The sequence below is a fragment of the Schistocerca serialis genome, chromosome 1, assembly GCF_023864345.2.
Source record: "Schistocerca serialis cubense isolate TAMUIC-IGC-003099 chromosome 1, iqSchSeri2.2, whole genome shotgun sequence".
NCBI lineage: Eukaryota > Metazoa > Arthropoda > Insecta > Orthoptera > Acrididae > Schistocerca > Schistocerca serialis.
Genome location: NC_064638.1, coordinates 850591356 through 850614870, shown reverse-complemented (window position 1 = coordinate 850614870; position 23515 = coordinate 850591356). Strand labels below are relative to the sequence as shown.

Here is a 23515-nt window from a genome sequence, read left to right as displayed (position 1 = left end):
CCACAGTTTGCACTACAACCATGTATAGCAGTGGTCACCTTTTGTTTGTCCAGTTATGTGACTTGGCAGTTGCACCCCACAATCTGGCACTTAACAGCCTCCCTCGGACCGTCTTCTCATCACAGATCCAAGGCAGCCCACTGAGGAGAGCCTCAGATGGCTTCTCACACTGTTTTGATGCGGCCATCTTCTTCAGAGTAGATGGATCAAGGACGTGGACTACCAACGCACTTTTGAGTGCACGGAGATTGACCACGCTCACTACTTGCAGCTGGATGATGGCATCCGAGTTGAGACACTCTATGCCTGCTACCTCTTTGCAGCAGTCAGCTTTAACATCATACAGCTCTGTCCACGACCCTTTACTGCACTGTTTATGTGGTGACAGACTGAGCACTGGAATCCTAGGAGGTCAACTTCCACTTGATAATGGTCAAAAGCTCGTGTATGTTTGATCACTTGGCATGGCTGGAAGCCCAACAAGATTTTATGCAGTCATTTCACTGCAAGATAATGCATTCATATATTTTTTCTTCAAAAACAATAAATACACAACATGTCTGAAATGGTACCACGTACCATGAACCAGGCTCATAACAGTAAAGTACCAGGTCATAGGTGTTTGGTTTGTTTATTGTAGTGTTGACCACCCTGCAGCACAATTCACATAAGGTGCCTCTGGAAACATGGTGTCTCAGAGTAGCTCTTCCTTTCATAGAAACGATTCAAAATCTCACAACCCCATTTAATTGATTATACCGCGAGTTCATTCCATCTTCTAGTGCATAAATGAAACACCATTCCAGAAACATTAAACCAAGACTTGTAAAGGGAAATGATTGGTGAGTGGTCCTCTGAACAACTTAGGTGGTGGTGTATGAAATGCTGGTACTACATTGCTCAGACAACAAAACAACATTCACACCAGAGAATCACCAACTTGACCTCACATTTTAGGGAAAAAAGCACACTTGCAAAATATCAACCCCAGCAAACAATCCCGGATGGGTATTTTTGCCATATCTTTGATATTATGCAGTTATGACCTTCTGACTATACAGCTTTAACACACATGCAAACATCGGCAGTTTGTCACCCGTTCTGCCTCCAGCAGCCACCTGGTGCCTAATTGTCAAGTACTGTACAGCGGAGTGACAAGCAGATCTCTCCTATGTGTGGGACACTGAAGACATGAGATGAGGAAAGGGTAGAGGGTCTTGTCTGCCCAACACGTTTTGAAATTTTCTTCGATAACACACTGTTTTATGGAAAAATGTGCAGATACCTATTTTGCTTTAATAATGAAGTTTCTCTTGGGATTCATAAAGGGCAGATTTCTGTTCTTTACACTTTTCACTTAATGTAAATTTTGTGACACCCGCTGCAAAAGGTACAGATGTATTTCCCAACTGTGACATATGATGTGAAACTGGCATTCAGTGAATCATTTGGAATAATATTTCATAAAGCTATTAATCATAAAATCATATGTAAGTTTCATAAACCAAGACAGGGCATACAATGATAAAAAGTGACTCAATTCCTTGTGATGGTGTCGCCCTCTCTAAGCAGGAATCAAGTAATGTTGTAGGCTTAAATGGAGATGTACACAAGATTATGATATAAGGACATTGACTGTGACATGTGGAGGTTTGGTTCATGTCATTAAATGCAGGCACGAATAGCCAAAGTGGTTAAGGTGAACACTCACAATAAGTGGGAAATCCAGGTTCAAGTCCAGGTTCAGACAAATTTTGACATGTCACAGTTGGGTAATACATCTATCCTCATTGCGGCTCATGTCAAGAAATTCACATTTAGGAAATAATTTGAAATAATATTTCATACAGTTGCTGTTTGTCAAACTGCAAGCAAATATTCTAAACTGCTACTTATAACAAAGTAAACCTGAAACAAAGACATAACTATAATTATCCTTTACATCTTATCCACCTCTTTCTCAACTCACCTGCAAACTTTCAAGGGAATTTTCACAATCTGTGGTGTCAATCTCATTTAAACTTATGCCTTCCCTCTCCATCTCGGCATATGTTCCAAATGGCAGCTTGCCCACACACTCTAGTTTCATTATATGCATTTTTGATCGCAGGTGTTTAGCTAAATGGCCATGTATACGAAATGCTATTTTGCAGTCATCACATTTGAAAGGACGAGGATTTGTAGTAGTTGGAGCTCCAAAAGTGGAGTTCATGCTGACCTACAGACAGAAAATAATATTACATTTTGACACATGATTACATATAGTTACTGATTCTTTAAATGAAAACTTTGCATGGTTACTTAAAACTATAGAAATATTCCATAATTTCATCTATCATAGGTCATTTAGTAAGTTAGCGTGATAAACTGTAGCAACACTGTGGTAGACTTCTGTATTGAGGGTGTCTCACACAATAGTATTGTTTTAGTTGGGAATACAGGTACGTACAATATGAATTTAGGTGTGAACTGTAGTAGTGTAGTGTCAGATGCTCATCTTAATGAACAGAAGTGAAATATTGTGACAAGATGACTATATGATCTGGATGGAGACCTGGCATGAATACAATAATCATGACAGAAGATAACTATCATCAAATTAGTGAGCTTTAGAAGGAAGAGATAACTAGTGTGTGGCAACACAATTAATATCGGACATGGCGGGGGAGGTGGGGGGCAATTACTGAATGACAGTAGTGTGTGATATCTTGTGTCTGCTCAACTTTGTTGACTTCTCTTTGTTTCCTTCCATGTGACAGTACCAATTAAATTGTTCTCATGTTCTTGCAGGAGTGCAAAATAAATTGCTCTCATTCGCCTGTATCAGTTACATACCGTTTCTGTTGTTCCCGCTAGCGATGACATCACATAGACAATGAACAAAGAACAGCACATCAAATGTGAGTCAACAACACCATTTTCAATTGATTCCATTGCACCAGAACAGGCAGTGAGCAATTTGGATGATACGAACACCAGTCTTCACTTTCAAATTCAGACTGATGGAATTTCTTCACTGCCAGTTGGCTACACTGTGTTAATCCATATTGTGCAGCAAGGTCATAATAAAGCTATATATGCCACAACAGCCAGACCTTTGGTTCAAAATGGTAGAACTCCTGTTTGCTGCGGATAGTGTGTGCGATGGCAATATACAGTTTATACTTACCATTGGCACACTGTACTCTCAATCTCTAGTGTTATTCTCACACATTTTTTACGCCACCCTCAATGCGTGCAAATGTCAACATCTCAAGGACAATGAGTTTCAACATATGCTTAAGTTGCAGGACCTATGCATGCAACAGGTCCTAAATAGTGAGAATATTAGTGACAAATTGCCCTCCAAATTTTGGTGTTACCTTCAAACATTACTTACAGAAGCGTAAATTTCTGAAACAACCTGCACAACTGTTGTTTAATCAACTACCATTTGCGTTAAAAGTACTGTGATTTCCAACAACAGTGGAAACATATCTTTGCATTTGCACATGGCTGACCAAATGCACAATGTTTTACAAGTGAGAATATGGGTGCATCATGTCAAGACGTAACAGCATCACAGGAAATGTTTCAGCTGACATTGCAATATGACAGCAGTTTCCGCTAGCAGAGAAGATCTGTGCACATCAAGATACAGGCACACACTAGCAGCAGCTCAACGAAACTGATCCCACAACATTGACTCACAACATCTGTGGTAGCAAGGACCAACAAGGTTGCATCCACATTTTCAAAAACAGTCACAGACTTGATGTTGATACCATTCACACCTAACTCCACAAGCTCTTTGCACTTCCCCTTGTGATTATCCAAATGAAAACAGTGACTGGATTTAGATGCAAGCCGCAGCTCTGACGAAAAGCACTTATTTACACCAACGTTCACAGAACGAAAATTTGAGGTTCATCACAAGTTCCCAATACTTAGGCCGCTTTTCGCTGACACCCGGAAATCATTGACAATGCTACCAAGGGATCAATCTTCGTGTCCTGCATTTTCAATGCAGATACACATGAAATACCAGGACAACACAATGTTCCAGGCCCTTTTCGCCATCACCTCAATTATACATCACAGACACACTCACTTCATGCACACATCACATTGATTACAAGACAGATGTAAGTGTACTGACAATGGATTAGAACAATCAAACTGTGGTCGACACCTGGCTCACAGCTGCTAGTAACTTCCAAATTTCTACTTTATAGGAACGAACTGTCGTTGAGAATCAGGGCTTCAAGAAACCTCTGCAACTGACTTTCGTGTAGGCTGACATAAAGGAACCCACCCTAGGCATCACATTTTTGCATCACTATATTGTTGACAGAATCTTGCACGAGATGTGTATCCATGTTGGTTCTGAAGCTATTACAGGATGTCTTGGGAAAATGAAAATTCACAAACCTTGCATTACACTTTGTCATGTGGCATAGTTCAACTTAGTGACACACATGATGCTACAACTCCAGATACAAAGTTGATCGACACTGTTCAAGGAGCTCCAGTCTTCACACCCCCAACTACACACTGAAGGATCTTCAAATGATAGAATGTGCATACCATGACATAAAAGACAAGTTATGATCCCTAACAGATGAAAAAAACAATCATTATGGTGGAAAATGGAATGATTTCCAAATAGTGTGTAGCATCTAAGGAATTGAGAGCTGCTCAATCTGACCTCTAGAGCATAAGATCTTCCTCCATCTCAGTTTCTATCAACCGCCCCAGTGACTCAAGCCACAACAGTTAATGAACCATCTCTGCCAACAACTGCAGTCTTGCACAATACAGGACACCACATTCAGGCTATCCCTGGTTCTCCCATCACCTTCAAGGCTTGCAGACTAGAGCCTGACAAATATGCAGCAGCTAAGAAAGAGGTCAACAAATTGTTGAATGTGTGCATAATTCGTCATTCAAGCAGTCCCCAGGGATCTCCTAAATATCTTGTAGAAAAGGAATATGGCTCTTTGTGACCACATGGAGACAATCGAGCATTAAACGCACACACCATTTTGGACTGCAACTCAAGAGAAAGCTGTTCAAATGTGGCAGCACTTTGTAGATGAGGTACTTTTTGGACTGCCCTTCCATTTTGCTTATTGGATGATGTGTTTAAAAATAGCTTTGACAACTAGTTTTTTAACACACTCACGAAATACCAGTTGGTGATTAATGGGGACAAATGTGAACTCGGACAATGGAAAATACAATTCTCAGAACATTTGACCTCTTCTTCTGGCATAGGAAAAATCAATACAACTGAAGACACAGGATGAAGAATTCCAACAGCTAATCAATTTCCTGGGAATGGTTAATTTTTACCACCACCATTTTCCACATGCAGCAGCCACACTGGCACGTCTCATCGCAACACTAACAGGACCTAATTCCAGTGGATGCACCCCCCCCCCCCTTTCTTGGAACACAGATATGCTACAGGATTTTGACACAGTAACAGCAAGCTTGAAAAATGCTGTGCTATAGGTGCACACTGTGTATTTTGTACCTCAGGCTATCAAAATGGACACCAGCCAGTTGATAATACGAGTGGCGCTTCACAACCAAATCCACAGTTCTGACTGCCACTTTGAATTTCCCCTGGATGTTGACATTCTCCCGGACAAATTGGAGTGCATTACACTTCAGACCATACGTGGAGGCACGATCCTTAACCTGTTTACTGATCATAAACCTATTTCATTTGCATTTACAATGCCGTGTGATTCCTTCTCAACGAGGCAATGCCGGCAACTGGAATTTATTAACCAATTCACGATAGACATTCACCATGTCAAGGTGCAGACAATCCAGTGCCAGATTATTTTTTTAGAATCAGTTCAATATTTGGCTAGTGCCATTACTAATGTGGTAATACTGGTTCCTGTCAGGTCACTGAAGTTAAGCACTGTCGGGTTTGGCTAGCCCTCGGATGGGTGACCGAGTTTACTGGGTGCTGTTGGCAAGTGGGGTGCCCTCAGTATTTATGAAGCCAATTGACAAGCTACTTGATTTAGAAGTAGCAGCTCCAGTCACAAAAACTGACAATGGCAAGGAGAGCAATATGCTGACCACATCCCCTTCCATATCCGCATCCAATGATGCCTCTCAGTGGAGGATGACAGCAGTCGGTCCTGTTCGGTCTTCTGAGGTCTGTTTGGATGGAGTTTTGGAGTGCAATATCTAGTGACATTAGGAGTGCAATATCTAGTGACATGAACTACAAACTACTGCTGAGGCACAACCCACAGTGCCCAATTACGAGAACTTGGAAGCAACCAAGGCACTGGGCTGTAATTAGAACTGCTTCCTTTAAGGGACTCCAAAAACTAGTTATGGTGTGACATTTCTACAAACCAGCCTCACCCATTTATGCCAACTGCTTTTTAGAGACAGCTCTGACTCAGTACAAGGCCTCCTGCACTCTGGAAGTGGTCACTGACAGATACGTTTGGCCATACATTAAACATGATTGTTGCACATGGATCCAAACTTGCTTAGCACAGCAGAACATTAACGTGGACCATTCTGTGCATAAGTCAGGTACACTCAGATAACTTACATAACATTTCACATATGCACACATCAATAGGCAGAAATTCTGCCTATTGCCAAAATCTCAGCTGAAAGAGAGGCACAAACTGTTCTGACTACCTGGATTTTCCACTTCAGATGTGCCACCAGCATCACTGCTGATCGAGGTAGACAATTTGAATCTGTTTCATTCCCTAACTCACCAACCTCTGTGGCTTCAAACACCAGCGTACAACCAGCTACCATCCAGCCAGTAACAGGGTGTTTTAGAGTGGGTTAAGTCTGGCTGCATATTACTGGTGGACATTTATAAGGATCAATGTTACTACTATCACCTGATGCCTACACTGGAAGCCAAGAGGAAGGGGGGGGGGGGGGGGGAGGGTGGGGGGGGACTGCGCCGTCACCCGAATAGCATTCCCTGCAATCTGATGCTGCACCAGTTTCATAGCAACAGTCCCTAAGGCACAGGCAAAGTCAGAAAGCATGTGATATCTCTGTGACCAATCTTTGTTGAGCTCTCTGCTTGCTTCCATGTGTCGGTAGCAATTAAACTGTTCTCGTGTTGTACGTTCTCGCACGAGTGTAAAATAAATTGGTTTTGTTCACCTGTATCAGTTACGTACTGTTTTTAAAGTGAATAGTGTTCCTACAAGTGTACAAATGATTGATAGGTGGATATGGGTATTAAATCTGTAATATGAGAATCTTTGCAATGCAAGAAAAAATGTGCAACCTACAAAACTGAGGTGAACAAACATTCTTGAATTCCACTTTTTTGAAATTCCGTGAAATATTTTATTTGGACAAATTATCATCACAAAAAGAGAAAATTTATATGATGGGTGCACAGAAAATCTGTTATGATACCATGGCTCAACTCTGAAGAGAACTGAGTACGTAAATAATGGAAAACATCCCTTGCAAAAAGACAAATACTATCACCATTGCAAATTGTGGGCCTGTGGAAAACATTGGATCTTAACTTAGTTTAAAAGCGAAACTTATGTTGGTGAAGTGCACAGCATTCTTTCAGTTGTGTAACATTCTGTATAAATAGCTCAGTTTATGAAAAGTATTTCCCCTGCACTCTACTTACTTTATTTTGATGGCTGACAGAACGCTCATGCTTCTGTAAGTGCCCCTTCGTTCTGAAGGACACTGCACATGACTCGCAACGAAAAGGACGTTCAAAGTAATGTATGTTAACATGTAAGCGGAGCTGGCTTGGTTTGGAAAAAATCTTGTTGCAGATTGAACACATACTTCGGCCATCATCTGTTATACTAAAGACAAAATATGAAAAAAGTTGTCATTAATACAAAGAAGCAAATCAGAAAAATAGGTTCACTGTAATGTTCTATTTACGAATATTTTTGCAGCGCCACCGACTTTCACATAATAATAATAATAATAATAATAATAATAATAATAATAATAATAATACTTTCATTTATTGTTAACAGATGTACAATATATTTTACAAAAAGAAAACTCTCTTAAATGTACACTCCCCATTTTCAATTTCACTCTCCAAGTGTTAATTTGCTGAATTTTATACTTCGTGTGGAACACAGCAGTTTGGTGAATTCAATTTCATTTCAGTTACAAACTTCATGTAAGTTATGGGCACAGAGGTAGGTAACAGAAGGCAAAAAGCAGAGAAATGGGAAAAAAACAACCACTTAAACAGGATGAAGGCACATGAATGGCAGTTAAGAGGGGAAATGACATACTATCCAAAATTTCTGGAAGAGGAAAGTAAGCAGCTTAAACAGAAAACAATAATTAACACTCACTGAAGATATTGATTGTAAGTTTTACATTGCTCTTTATATGCCTGTCCATTACTCAGTACCTCGTCCTAAATGTGGAATGTCATCCATCCTCTTAATGATTGTTTACTGCAAGAACTGAAACCTATTAAACTAGCTTATAACTATTAGCATATGAAATGTAGTAAACTACAGAACACAAAGATTATGTCATCTTAGTCACAAGTGACATTGCTGACCTAATTGCAGATTGTGGTTATGAAAACATGCCACCACCACCACCACCACCACCACCACCACCACCACCACCACCGCACAATAATCTTTTTATTATTACTGCTGAAGCTGCTGCTGCTGCTGCCGCCACTGCACCCAGCAGAGAGAATTTCGTAAAAACTGGAAGAAATTATCCATATGACAGAAAACACAAAATATAAATAGAAAAGGGGAGTACGACACCACTATCTACATGTAAATACATACTCTGCAAGTCATTATACAGTGCACAGCTGAAGGTATCTTGTACCACTGTTAGTTATTCCCTTTCCTGCTTCATTTGTAAATGGAGGAAGGAAAAATTGACTGTCCACATGCTTCTGTACAGGCCATGATTTCTCTTGCCGTCTTCATGGTCCTTACATGAGATGTATGTTGTTGGCAGTAGAATCGTTCAGCAGTTTGTCGCAAATGGTGCTGCTCTAAATTTTCTCAATAGTGTTTGCAAACAAGAACGAAGAACTGGTGTTAAGAACAGATGAATGGAGATGGCAAAGTGTGCATTGGGCTGCATGTTTCCATGTCCAGCGACTTTAAGCAAGTGTACAGGAAGGATAGGTCCAAATAGCACAAGCTTAAAAGCAAGTACAAGCCCCTGGTGATATTGTCAATTATTATGAAGAGCTTGTTGGTGGCCACATCACAATAAAATGCCAGGCATATTTGGAAGACGGTTTGCAGATGGCATACCCATTCTCACTGACCACCTTATCCTTATTATGCTCAGGAAACAAACCTTTTGATCTTTGGGGAAATTTAAATTGCTATGACTCTGTCCTGGATGAGGCCCAGGAGAGTGTCTGAAATCTTGCTGCCGGATGTGTCCTAATATACATAAGATGTACTTCAAAAACAACTTACATCAGGCAGTTATGTCTATCAAGAACAAAAGTGGGAAATGAGGGATTACTGTGGGCCACTGAAACCAACTCAGTTGGACATTTCATGCAAAGCAGTGATTGTAAAAGTTTGTGATGCCCCAACTCAGTATCAGATGAGAAAGAGTACCCTGCATATTGGTAAAACATGTTGACTTAAAAGAACGTTGTTGAAAGACAAATTTACAGGAATATGTTCCAAAAGCAATTGTGGAAGCACCCTGAGGGAGCGTTATAACGGCATTATTATCCACGACGTATGACCTTCAACATAAATAAATTAAAATACTGTACAGGAAGACCCATTATTGTTGGACTGTTCATGTCTGGTAATCAACTATTGCACAGTGGCTCACAGTACCAGCAGCAGAAAGAAATTTTAGAAGTACTGACCTACTGGCAAATTAAATGCAATTAATGGTAGGGTACATCGAGCTGATGCAGGGGTTAGGTTCAAATAATCTCTGGCTGAGACCAAGGCTCAGACAATTACTGAACTAAATGCAAATTTAGATATAATAAATGCTAACAGACCAACAAGTAAATAAGTTAGATACAATAAATGCTAAAACATATCATCATACCAATATGTTAGATGAATACATTGCTGTCTCATTTTAGGAAAGTGTAATGATAAATAGAAATTCATTATGAGTGTTACCTATACTATTAAGTTCAAAAGGGGAATTACATTCTGACACAATCAAACTGTCTAATTTAATGATAAATGGATTAAATAAATATGCTAGTGAATTAAATACAGATCTGAAAAAAACTTCAGAGACTAGCATCAGATTAAATATTCCTAAACAAGGTAAAGATTCAGATGAAGCAGAAACAACAGATTTCACTTTTACAACAGTGGAGGAGCATGTTGCCAACTTAGCTGAATAAAGGTTCAGCAAAATACTCAGCCATCTGTTTAATTCACATTTTTGTCAGATATTGTCTGTGAACAATGAGTTTGGGAGATATTAATTAAATTTAGTGCATAGCTACAGCTGAACTGATGGGTATCATATATAAACTATCTTTATGGACAATTTAGAGCTAGTATCAACAGCTTTGGTTGTCCAACAGTGTTTAATATTAATTTATATGAAAGGTGTGATTTTAGTATAATATTCTGCAATCATAACTTAACATTAGTTTTAAAAAAGAAAACTCTTAATGACAAGAAAGGGTTCAGTTACCCGTAAGTCTAGATGGTATGCTATAGATGAAGAAAAAAGTAAAAAAATTTTGGAAACAAATAAAAGGAAAAGAAAAAGGAATTTGAAGTATAAGGTAGGAAGCCTCAAACCCACATTACACAAAAAGAGATAGCTGGGTTGCTAAGTGTATCCAGAGGAGTGTATTGGGATACACTTTCCAATACCACTGTCATGATTAGCTTAAAATGACATGCCAAAAGGTTATTCCACCAAGAGAATGGAATTGGCCTCTGATTTAGCTTTTAAGATAATGTATACAAATCAGTCACAACAAGACTGACATCCTGAAATATAACCATATTGTGGCATAACTATTTTTAAAGCACATAATTGTTTCCATAGATCTATTAGTTGAATTTATATTGTTTTGTGTAAGGTAGCTACAATTACTTTACGTGCTTTCAATACATGAATTTTTTTCATTACCACCCCTTCTATCATCTTTCCAGGGATTATAACGGAACAGTCCCAAAATTTTTAAGGTACCACGTCACAATCTGAAAAAACTGTACCCTTATAGGTCACTTTCTTGTCCATCTTTCTGTCTGTGCAACTGTTAAAGAACCATTTCTCTAAGGAATGGATACACGTATCAAGTTGAAATTTATGTCACATATTAAGGCCAATGGTCCATTCGCAGTGTAAAAATTTTAAGCTTCTAAGGCAATGCAATCGAAACATGCAGTCATTTATGCCACATTTTTTGAAACTCAAAAACTCCCTCATCAAAACCTATATGGTACTTTCCGTTGACACAATCACGAAATTTGGCTGGAAGCAAGCTTTCACAGTGCAAGTGAAGTACAAACAAATTGAAAATTGTTAAATTGTAATCATATCACACAAAAAATACCTTTTACAATTAGAATGTTCACTTCATTCATCCTCTGTCAAAAGCATAACAGACAAATATTACAGCTTGCAAATATAAAATGTAAGTTACAGTCATGTTTTAGTAAGTAAATAAAATATTTATTAAGTCTTCAATATAAACATGTATAAACTGACGTCCCCTGCTCGCTTCACTTTCTATGTCCAGAATAGTCTGACGAACTATGGTAGAGATTTTGATATAGTCTTCGAATTCCTGGGACCGATATCTTGCCAGTATCTACACAGAAAACAGGCAAAAAGGCTAAACTGGTATAAATGGGTACTTAGAAGGCAGAAGGTAAAACTACACAACCAGTTAAGTTTATTTGCACAATGGAAGGCGGGATGTCAATGTAATAGGTGGATAAGGAGGAGCAGCTATGAGCTTTAAACAGGATACTGTGCCCTAAAATATGTAGTATAGTAAGAAATAGGGTGGGTGTACCAAGGGAGGAAGATCTACACCTGTGTTGAGGAAAGGGAGGAAGGAATATGTATCTACATATATTACAAAAATGCATGAATGTGTGTATGTTCCACACCTCCTCCAAAACCAGTGGATCAATTTCAACCAAGCTCAGTACAACACCACTTACTGTCTGGAAAGAAGTATTGTGGGGATAAGCACCACCTCCCATTGGGGTGCAGTCCCCAATAATCAAGCTTTCCTTCACATCCCATCCGGTAAGTGTCACCCTGACTTGGGAGTCTGAGCAATATTTCCGAACCTTACTCATTTTTATAGATGTTGCCAATCCTTTTCCTTCCCCTTCAACCCTTTTGCCAGAAGCTAGCAATTTTTAATATCTTGATATGTGTGCTCCTGCCACTGTTGGGTGAGCAGATTTTTTATCTATGAAATTACACTGTATTTCAAAAGTTGATTATTTTTACTGATGTAGTACTTTTCGTGAGTCATAAGCCTGGAGAATGATTCACAAATATTCATTAAACCTCATGTTCTTATTCAACTATTCGAATTTCTCTAACTGCTTATGAACCGATCAATTATTAGGACAGCAGCAGTGGAAAAGTGATCACAGTTAAAACAGTCTCCAGCTTCTGTCTCTGGTTCTGTGATTTGACAGACCTTCTCTGTACTCATTTTGCCTCTTATTTCCTATCATTTTGTTCTCCTCTCATTTTCCATTAATGAACCAGTATTTACAATTACAATAACTCTTTCAGTAATATTTCTTTTTTTTCATTTGTTCCTTATTTCTGTTTCCATTGGCCTGTCTTCAAAGCAGTTTCCTCTACCTTTGAGGATTGTCAAATCATGACAAATGTGAGTGCATCTATCAGCGAAAAGAAACACAAAGTCCATTCTCATAGAAAGGCAAATTCTGGAGCTCTACAGATCAGTTCAAACTAATCATTACACAACGAAACTAACATTACATTTTTACAGGGTGAAATAGCAAATGCATTTGTCAGTCAGATGTTTATGTGGACTTACCTGACATAGCTAGGTGACGGGCCACTGGACGGTGGCATGAACTCTGCTTTTGGACCACCTGGTGACTGAGTTGGACTTTCACGAGTTGTCGTAGTCTGAGTGGTAGGTGGAGACAATGGATGCTGACTGCTAAAAGGAGAGGATCGTGCAGGTGATCCATTTGGTGCTGTCAGTTCCACATGCATACTTGAAGACTGTGCTACCGAAATAGGGATGGAAGAAGATACAGAGGCAGCAACTGAAGAAACAGCTGGGAAGGTCACCTCTACTGACAAACAAGTTTCAGTACGTGATACAGGAGTTGGAAATGAAACAGTCGGTGTACTGCAATTTCCAGCAACATCTGTTACTGGAGGAGTAGGTTCAGGCTGTAGTACCTGATGACGCTTCACTCTCGCATCCTGCAAAGCTCGTTCAGTCAGGTAAGCCTGCAGCATTGTAGCTTCAGCTGGGGCAGGTACTGGAGGTGCTGGAGGAGGAGGACATCGCTCTGCAGAGCTGCAAAGAGAAGCGAGAAGGGTAGCTGGTTCCGAAACAGGAGTCAGAATTTCTGAAACTGGAGTTGTAGGCTGTGTCTGGACATGCAGCTGAAGTTGTGATCGAGTGCTTAGGTCTACTGGAAGACCATCTTTATCACGTGTCGTGACAAGAGGTACAGTGGAGGTGGTGGGGCTACTGACACTCAAAGCAGGTTGTGGTGTGGAAGTAGTAGTGGTTGTGCGATTAGATGGGAAATAGTAACGGTTTGTTGTGCTTTGCACAACAAGTCCACCACCTGTGGTTCCTTCCAGTCCAAGGGCCAGTCCAGTATTGTTTGACACCTGTAGAAACACAAATTTTTATTAGCATTGTTTTAGTGTGTTACACTGTTTCTAAATACAAAATAATGAAACAAGACCCAATTGAGAGAGAAAGTGCATTTTATAAATTTGTTTCAGTCCTAGTTCTGTACCTTTTCACGCTCTGTCTGAGCACTGACTGCTGAAAGTGTTGGAGTGTGTGGTGTCGGAACAATAGTAGTAGCCATATATGGGTATGTGTTTGGCCTGGCTGCAACTGCAGGTACTAAACCAGCCGACGCAAGCCCCGGTGAACTCGAGCCACCACCGCGACTGAGAGACAGCAAGCTGCGAGCTGCTTCACGCTCTGGAGCTCCTTTGTTTGCCTCATCATCACAGTCTGCAAAAAATTTAAGAAGGGTTAGTGAATCTGCCATTTTGTGATACAACATTTCAACATGTAATTTTTTTCCAAACAGAGGAAATAGGTACTGTGTTAATTTTATTATATGCAGCTCTTTTTACAGACTAATTATGAGCTATCAAAATAATGAGGAAAAACCAAGAATGACTTTAGAAAAAGTAACAGCAATGTAAGTATGGTTTCTCACTCCATTTTAAAACTATGAAGTTATATATCGGAATATAATTATAAATTCAAAAAATGTATATTAATCATAACTATAATGTGTGACCATCAGAGGGAACAGAAATATGTAACAAAGAAACATAATAAAATTTACTATGACTGTCAGTCAAATGGAAATCAGAAATGTTTTCTTTTGGGAAAAAAGGGTAAATAGAAAAGTAAGTCCCACCACAATATAGCCAGAAATACAATTTCATTAAAAAAAACCAGTATCAATATTGTTATGCCTTGTTTATAATAGTCTAATTACAGGGTGCACCACTGCATCAATCGCTTTTATGTCCATCAGAGACCGGTGTCCTCGCAAATAATTTTTCACTTTGCCAGTGTGCAGTTCATGATGGAGGGTTGAGTAGTTTCAAGTGCATTTTCCAAATTGTTTCTTTGGAGTGCAGTGTTTTCTATGGTGGGATACTGGCATGCAACAAGATAATTCCATGCATTTACTGGTGTTTGTTTTTAACTATCGAGTATTTTTGGGTGTGAAGCAAAACCACAGACTATTCCTTTGTCAGGAGCTGGACAGTAATGAACCGTCAGGTCAATGAGCATAATTTTACCTGTAATTGAAAAAATTCTCAAATTTTGAGTGTTATCTTTCTACTTCTCACATCATCATTTACTCTGCAGTTCCTAATGTCTGCATTATGTTGCATCCACTGCTTCTCTCCAATCCAAGAAAATGAACACTCCTATTGATTGGACTTCACACGGTGTAGACTCAGTTCTATCCAGTGATGGGCTGGCTCATATGTGAAACATTGTGGCAGTCACTAAGCACTTGTGCAACCTATCCTAGAATACTGCTCAAGTGTGAGAGATGTGTACCGTACAAGGTTATCAGGGGATACAGAATGTACACCAATAACAGCACCACAAATGGTCACAGGTTTATTTGATCACTGGAAGAGTATCATGGAAATGCTGATATGAAAAATCTGAAATGCAAGACACTTGAAGAAAGATGCCAATCATATTGAGGTAGCTTACCTAAAATGTTTCAAGAACTAGTGGTAAAAGAGGAATCTCTGAATATACTGCAATCCACTATGTATCAGTCCAGAAGGGACAGTGAATACAAGATTAGACTAATTACAGAGGGATTTAAACAATCATTCTCCCCGTGTTCCCTACAAAAGTGTGAGAAAAAGCCTTCATAAGCGGTACAATGATGAGTACCCTCTGCCACGCATTTTACAGTGCTTTGTTGAATGTAGATGTACTTCGACTGGTCATGGCATACTCTTCCTAGAAAGCCTCTGGACTATGCCTGCTGCATTGCTCTCAGGGAGAACTGTTCTGTTTGTACCATCTGTTTTTTAATGACTGCTTTGCTTCAAGCAAACACTAACACACACAGGCACAAACTGAAACAGTCAAAAGCTTCCAAACCTACAAGTCCTTTTTTTTTTTGGACAATATGAGAAGAAATGGTTGGTGCATTATTCAAGTCACCTAAATCTATTCTAGACATATATAGAAACTGCTCAGTTACCATATTACGAGAATTTTAGGAACATCTATAACAAACAAGGAACATTTTCTTTAGGTTTGCTATCATATTCAACTAAACTATATTAAACATTGACCAGCATACAAAACAGTACATCTGTAAAAAAAATATTGCTGTACCTTGACATACAATTACCAATATTCCAGTATAAAAAATATATAAATAAAAACAAAATAAATATATTTCTTACCCTCATCAGCTGGCACTTGTTCATCATCCTCATCTTCATCCTCATCATCATCATCATCCTCATCTTCATCATTATCATCAGACTCCGATTCACCATCTTCAATTCGAGAAGCTCGCATTGCTTGCTGCAAAGATCATATATGTAACTCTGTTCTAAAATAACATAGTAACACATCATATTACAACAAACAGCAGCTTCTTCAGTACCTGTTTTGCCAGACATTCTTCATCAATGTAACTATCATCAACAACAGTTGGTACAGGTACAATTCCAAGTTCTACACACTTCTTGTAATGTGCCTTTGATTTCATGTGTTTTGTCAAATTTCCTTTTGTTTTGAAACTGTAAAAAGTTATATTTGCATAAGAATACAAAGTAATTAAAAAGGACACAAACTGAAGCCATGGGTCTTCAGGCGGACGACGAATAAATTTTGATACATGTTGTAAACATTACTACCAAAAGACATCTGAAATCTTACATCTATTGCAATACCTCAAGCAACGAGTAAAGCACAGCCATCATGACTACTCTACATATTATTGGTACTACCATCAAACTTACAGTAAATAGGTTAACTGTTCAGCTTTGTTTCCTTGAAAATAAGTAAAATAATTATTCTCACCTGAAATTACAGTGCTTGCAGGTGAATGGCCGGACATCTGTGTGAGTGCGAATGTGCTTCTTGAGCATAGAGGGCTTCTTGCAACGGATCCCACATTCCTCACACACATAACGACCACGGCCTAAAATATGTGTTAGTGAGAATTATGTCCTCGACATTGTTGTTCATGTTAAGATCATTCCAAAATTCTGCTTACCTCTCCCTCTCACATATGTATATTCTTCATTAGACTCAAAGCCCCCATCAAAGATTTTAACCCTCCTTGGTGGCTGCTCACCACTTTGTGGACCCTACAAGATGCAAATGACAGCAAAAAGTATTTGTACTGTTTGTACAGCCAGACCAAATGAAGTATGTAGCTGCAATGACAAAAATTATATTTTGAAACTGCTTGTAGTGCAGCATGTTCAGGATGTCTTTCTTACTGATTTGTATCCCTTTTTCATCAAGGATAATTGTATGCATTAAAAAGGCTACACTTGATGCTCTAGTTCTACCTTCATTGCCAGGGAGACACTTCACTTGGTCAGGTTTTAACACCTGAAATACACTTAACTACAATAAATTGATCGGTGAAAAATTTATTAAGAAGACAAAATACTATTTCTGCAATGAATTCTGAAGAGCACAGCAAAGTTAGATACTATGTTGTCACAGCCTTTGAACAGCGAGTGCAATACCTACTTCTTGTCCACTGGTGTTGTTCTCGGAACTATTTTCTCCATCATCAGCATGTGTCTTATCTTCAGATGTACCTTCATCACTTACATCTTTCTTTTCTTTGTTCTTCATCTGAGTCAAAGTTTTATTCTGCCAATATGATGAATGGGTCATAACCAATGCATGCTTTTGTGAAGCTCTTGCCACTGTATACACAACTGGTCTATGACGTGAATCGTACAGTGCCATTGCCTTGCCAGGCTCTAGACCAAGAGGGTTTGGAGCAGCCTCTGAACAAACCTGAAATAAAACGACACTTGCTATTCAAATTCAGGAGAAGATAAAAGTCATATTTATATAAATTATTATATACTGTTCTTGAACAATTTTACATAAATTAAGTAAAATTGTTTTGTAAAGCTTACCTTCCAATTGGAGTACATTGACAGCTTCGAGTGTTCAGGGCTGTGTAGCACATACATAGGTTGAAGCCTATTCAGAGTGCAATAATACGAACGAGCTGAGCATTTTAGGCCCAAATATGTGTATGCATGCCCATTCAAGTACAACTGTCCATACGACTTTTTTGGTCGTGGGGTCTCTGGGCTTACGAGAGGCAAAACTGGTGTCAACCCCATACCGTGTACCTTCTTTGGTGTAAATGTCCCTGGCTTCAATGGTAACGATGTAGGCCTAAGAAATCGTGGACGATGAGAGCTATCAGAATTTCCACTCTTTCCATTTCCATCCTCATTATCTATACTTTTTTCGATATCTGCACTTTCTGTTCTGCCACCATTTTCTGGTTTTGCAGGTGATAATGAACTTTCACATTTAGAGCCCATCACAATACTGTCACTTCCTGGAATCACATATAAATATAAATTACTGAAAATAAAGAAATAAATCATGATAACATAAAATGGATACTGTAAAATTATAATACGTGATACTAGTACCACTGTCACTAAATTTGTATCAACTCTTTCTCATTGGTGCTAGCTATTAAGGTGACCTTTAATAACAGAGACATTTTACATTTTTAGGGAGTCTTAGTTCACTCTAAAATGTTCCTAGAAGCTAAACAATTTTAATACAAAAATGGGTCTTTTGTCATTCAGTTATTTATGAACATACTGATAGTTAAGCCTGGTGGTAAATACTACTATCTCAATACGATGACTAGGAAACTTTCCCAGAAAAAAAATCACCCTATCAATGGGTCAGACTTGCCTGTGATAAACACCTTCAACCACTGGTCGGCAGTAATAAAGCCTCTGGCCACTGCTCATGAGGAACTAAGCTGAAGCAGTTCTATCAAACCATACTTGCACTGAGAATGAACCCAAGATCTAAGTTGATCACACCTACACATTGTCAAGCCTAAGTTGGCTCATCCTCTCAGCTAGTTCCCATGAAACACATGGTACTCTCCTCCTTCCAGCATTTGAAAAGCTGTCACCAAGGGCATTTAAATGGTTCAAATACAGTATATTTCCGCTGTCAATGTAAACTTGTTTTCCACTTGTATGAGAGAAAACTGCATGAACTATATGCAATTAAACCACGAACTTAATCATGGTCCAGACATGCTCTTGGATACTAGTCAATCCCACAACGTTATAAAGACAATATCATTTGTCTGTTGCGGAAGAAAGCAAAACATGAAAGAAAACATTTAATAACAACCCGATTGCTGCAGTGTACGCATTACTCCAACAGCCAATAAGTTTATAAGGTATCAGAACGGTAGGTAACAACTGTTACCACCAAATGACTAACTTCTTATTTTCTGAATGGGTTGGAGGATTATGGCAGTAAATCCATGTTTCATCACCAGTAACAATGTTATTAAAATAATAAGGTAGAACACTAATTTTTCGAAGCACCGGAAACATTTCATTTGAGTGGATACTGTTGTAACAATAATTGCCAGAGGCGCTTTTTTATATTTTGTTTACCACTACCAGTTTCAAGCAATGATTCATTCTCTTTTGATTTTATGTGTAATTTGATCCGACTTTTAAGGTGTTGGATGTTGTTTTTAGAATTGTGATCTATTTTATTTCTATGTTCTGAATGTTCATTTAAAATGAGATTACTATTTCATCTAAGATGTTCGTGTAGATCCCTTTTCTGGTTCTATGAAGAATGGGTTGAGTCCAGAGGCGTGCACTGAGCCTGTATGGTCCACCCGGGACCACAGAGAAGACTACCGGGCAAGCCTCGAATCACACTGCCTGGTGTCCCATTAGGACCCCGAGTCCAGCCAGGTACCTATCATGCGGCTGAGCTGGTCGTCAAGCGGCATGCCCACCACACATCACACTGTTGTGTGGAAGTCTCTGTGGCCCATTTGCAAGCAGTTTTTTACTTTGCACAGTATTTACTGACACTGTACTTCACCTCCGGTGTTACATTAAAATAATAGATGGCCGTAACATGCGTAACAAGATGATTACTTAAATATCCACTGCTGCTTTTAATTGTTAAATTGACTTATTGTTACACGGATGTGAAAAGACTTTGTACCTCGTGATACAGTGAAAATAGTTAATTTTATTAAAGTATTATTATTATTATTATTATTATCTTCACTTTCTCAGACATTAAGTCCGGTTAAAAATGGAGTGACGCGGACCTTGATCAAGCGTCACTTACTTTTAACTGTACGGTATGTGTTATATTGCATTTAGGAACTTTCGGGTAATTGAACATGTATCAATAATTACGGATTTCTGTAGCTGTATATATATGTTTGTTATTATTATTATTATATTATATCATATCATATCATATCATATCATAAATGGTCTAATCACAGCGTCTTGCACCGAACTGTCTGCACAGGGGTACATTTGTTGGCCACACACATATGGATGTTAGAGAAGGGCCATGGATATTCCTGACAGATTCTGGAACCATCTCCAGTCTCTGCCTATGCATTAGTGGAGACACGACATTGTGGCCATCACCTGCAGTTCTTGAAATAACCCATTTGGGCTCATTAGCTGGTGATGCACATGTATATTTCTGCAATAATGGGCCACATTACATTCTTAAAATCAATGAGTTTTTCTGTAGTTTTCATGCGACATCAAGTTCTAGTTACTTGCAGTTTGGCGAAGGAGTGGAGCAATGACCAAGTCAAAAAACTTATAAAACTGTACCGCAAAGGAACTTGCTTGTGGAAAATGAACTATAAACATTACGCAAAGAAGAATATAAAAAGAAAGGTATACAAAGAGAATGCTGAAACATTTCTGTATGACGTTCCAACTGGGGAACAAAGTGTAATAAAAACTTATCTAAAAAATTAGAGACCAAGTTTCATAAAAGAGCTCAGAATAGCATAGGCTATAGAATAAAACAGAAAAAGGAAAGAATGAAGTGTATAAACAAATAAAAAGTTGCTCGTACCATGTTTATGGTAGTACTATGCACTGATGTGTTACTTCCTTTATTTTGCATTACGAGTTACTTTTCTTTACAATGAATCAAGAACACCATGTTCCTACTATATCAAACCTTCATGATTCTCAAAGAAATGCAGATGATTGGTTTCATATTTGGTGGTAAATTTGATGCTATTATAAATTTTATTCATTTGTTGGTGAAATTCAATTTATCTCATGATTGTTTCCATTAAAGAGAGTGAAGGTAACATCAACATAAGGTCAGGAACGAAAAATTTATTTTCTAAGTGATTTAACAAAATATTTAGCTGTGTGTGCTGTCATACAATTATTTCATTTTCCAAGGGGAGAGATACCTGCAGAATGATGGGACCACCATTGGAAGCTGCCTCACAGGAACCCTGGTAATTATTTTCTTAGATCACTTACAATCAGAGAACAATCCTAATCAGCTGATAAGTCACTTACCAATATTATGTAGACGATCCTCTCAATCTCTTTAATGAAACTATGACAAAACTAATGAAGTTAATCAACAAATGAATAAAACCCATAACGGCATCAAAGTGACCATCAAATATGAAACCAACAAGAGCATAAGCTTCTTGGGCACATTTCCATTTTGTCAACCTAAGACAAGTGACTGCATGATGCATAGCTCATCATGACCACCACTAACACAGAAAACAGCATATTTTTCAAACCATGATAGAATGTGTCATCAGAGTTCCACTGAGCAAAGAGGTCATGAAGACAGAACTGGATACAATTAAAACTCTAGCCATGAGTAACAGCTAAAATCCTGATATAGTCCATAAAATATACAGAAAGTAAATCACTTGCAAATCTGCAAACAAAAGTGAAGAGATAACATTAAGAAAGTAGAAAAAGAAGAAAAAAATCAATTATGTTACCATATATGAGGAAATACTTCCCAAAAAATAAGTAACACATTTCACATTATCACTAATGTTAAAATTAGCTTTTGCACATAGAACAAGCTAGGAATGAAAATAGGATGCAGAACAGACAAACCTCAAAAATATAGTCAATCAGGAATATACACAATTAAATACAGTGACTGTGCCTTATTCCAAATTGAACGAACAGGATGGAAATTTATTACAACATACAAACAAAGATATAAACAAAAGCAAAATCATCATCTCCACATTAAGTACTGCATCTTCAGGAATATCACTTTACAGAAGACATATGCACTAATCTTTCAATTCTTCATAAAGCTGATAAACGAAGCTACATGAACATCTTATAGGAAATAGAAATCTAGTCACTTTTTGGCGAGAGATAATGAACAAAAACCAATCCTCAATTTTACACATGATATAAATTGATTTTCATCATAAATACAAGTTTAATAATGGACTGTATCTGTGACACATGTATAGAATATTGTAACAGACAAGCTCAAATGCAGCAAGACAAAGTATTAGATTATAATTGAAAAAATAACATTTAACAACTGGTAATGTAAATAAAAATTCAACTTACAACCAAAAATAGAATGCTGTAAATAAAACACAAAAAAGTAGCACTGGTGGATTATTATTACAACAGTATGTATTTCATACAATTTGTCAAGGCTGTAGAACAGTATACGTAAGAAATATTTAACTGAAGCTCAGATCTGAAATTAATAATTGAGAAACAGTATTACAATAAACTGGTCACAGCTTTTATTTCTCTCCACGTAAAATTCTTGATACCGAATAATCAAACAGTTACAGAAAACTGATATGGGCTTAAGCTTTTGGCTACAATGCAATACTGAAAGATTTAAACATAAACAGATCACTGTTATTTATCCATGAGTGAAATCACATTATTACACAAGTTTTCAGAAAAAAATATTTACAATGTTGGGATACACGATACCTACCAGCCACTTCTACTTTCTCAGAGTCTCTTCGGTAAAATGATCCTATATTAAGAAATAGACTTCATATTTAATGCATTTCTTGTCAATAATTTTTCTATTGATTTTAATGGCAATTTAGCTCACAACTTAGTTAATGTCTTACATATTACAAAATGACAGAGTATAAACTTTTTTACTATTATTTCCTCTAAAATTTTATTCAGCACTGTAACTATGGGTGAAGCTTCAGCTTAAAAGTAGCAATATTCACAGTATCTTGCTCAATTGGGATGCAGCAAGTGGATTTCATTTTTAGCTATGTATTGCATGAAATTGTGTGAAACATGCTTTTCATGTTTTCACCCCAATCTGATCAGTGACATCCCATGGAACCTATAGTTAAAGATAATTGGACACCTACACTACTTCTATATTTTTTAATTATCAACATTTAATTGGGTTTTCTGTGTTTATCATTTAGGATTGCAGAATAGTTTCCTTGCAACAAAATCTCTTCTTTCACATTGCTTATACTTTCAGGTTATTTTAAGTGCAGCATTGAGTTTTATTACTTTAGATTGATCTTTGGTCGATCAAACGAATTTTACAACAGATAAAACTACTTTTGCTTCTGGTACTGTGAATGGGGAAAATGTAAATTCCACCATGATTCAAAGTCCAAATAAATTGTTGGCCTCCCTATTGTAGGCTGTGTAAATCAGTTTATAGGCCAGAGTAAGGTAAATGCAATCATAGGCCAAAGCCCAGTAAAGCACTGATGAGGTG

General features: G+C 38.0%; 1 protein-coding gene across 1 annotated transcript in view; it reads right to left on the bottom strand.

Annotated features, from left to right (window-relative positions):
* The window catches only part of LOC126440170 (transcription factor HIVEP3-like), a 64602-nt gene that overhangs the window by 21638 nt on the left and 19449 nt on the right, over nt 1-23515 (bottom strand). Inside the window, exons 6-15 of the mRNA XM_050090616.1 lie at nt 17860-18296; nt 17459-17734; nt 16971-17064; nt 16775-16895; nt 16356-16491; nt 16150-16273; nt 13971-14197; nt 13019-13839; nt 7643-7829; nt 1970-2218 (exon numbers count right to left, since the gene is read on the bottom strand). Coding sequence (XP_049946573.1) covers nt 1970-2218; nt 7643-7829; nt 13019-13839; nt 13971-14197; nt 16150-16273; nt 16356-16491; nt 16775-16895; nt 16971-17064; nt 17459-17734; nt 17860-18296 — 2672 coding nt within the window. The remainder of the gene's footprint in view (nt 1-1969; nt 2219-7642; nt 7830-13018; nt 13840-13970; nt 14198-16149; nt 16274-16355; nt 16492-16774; nt 16896-16970; nt 17065-17458; nt 17735-17859; nt 18297-23515) is intronic.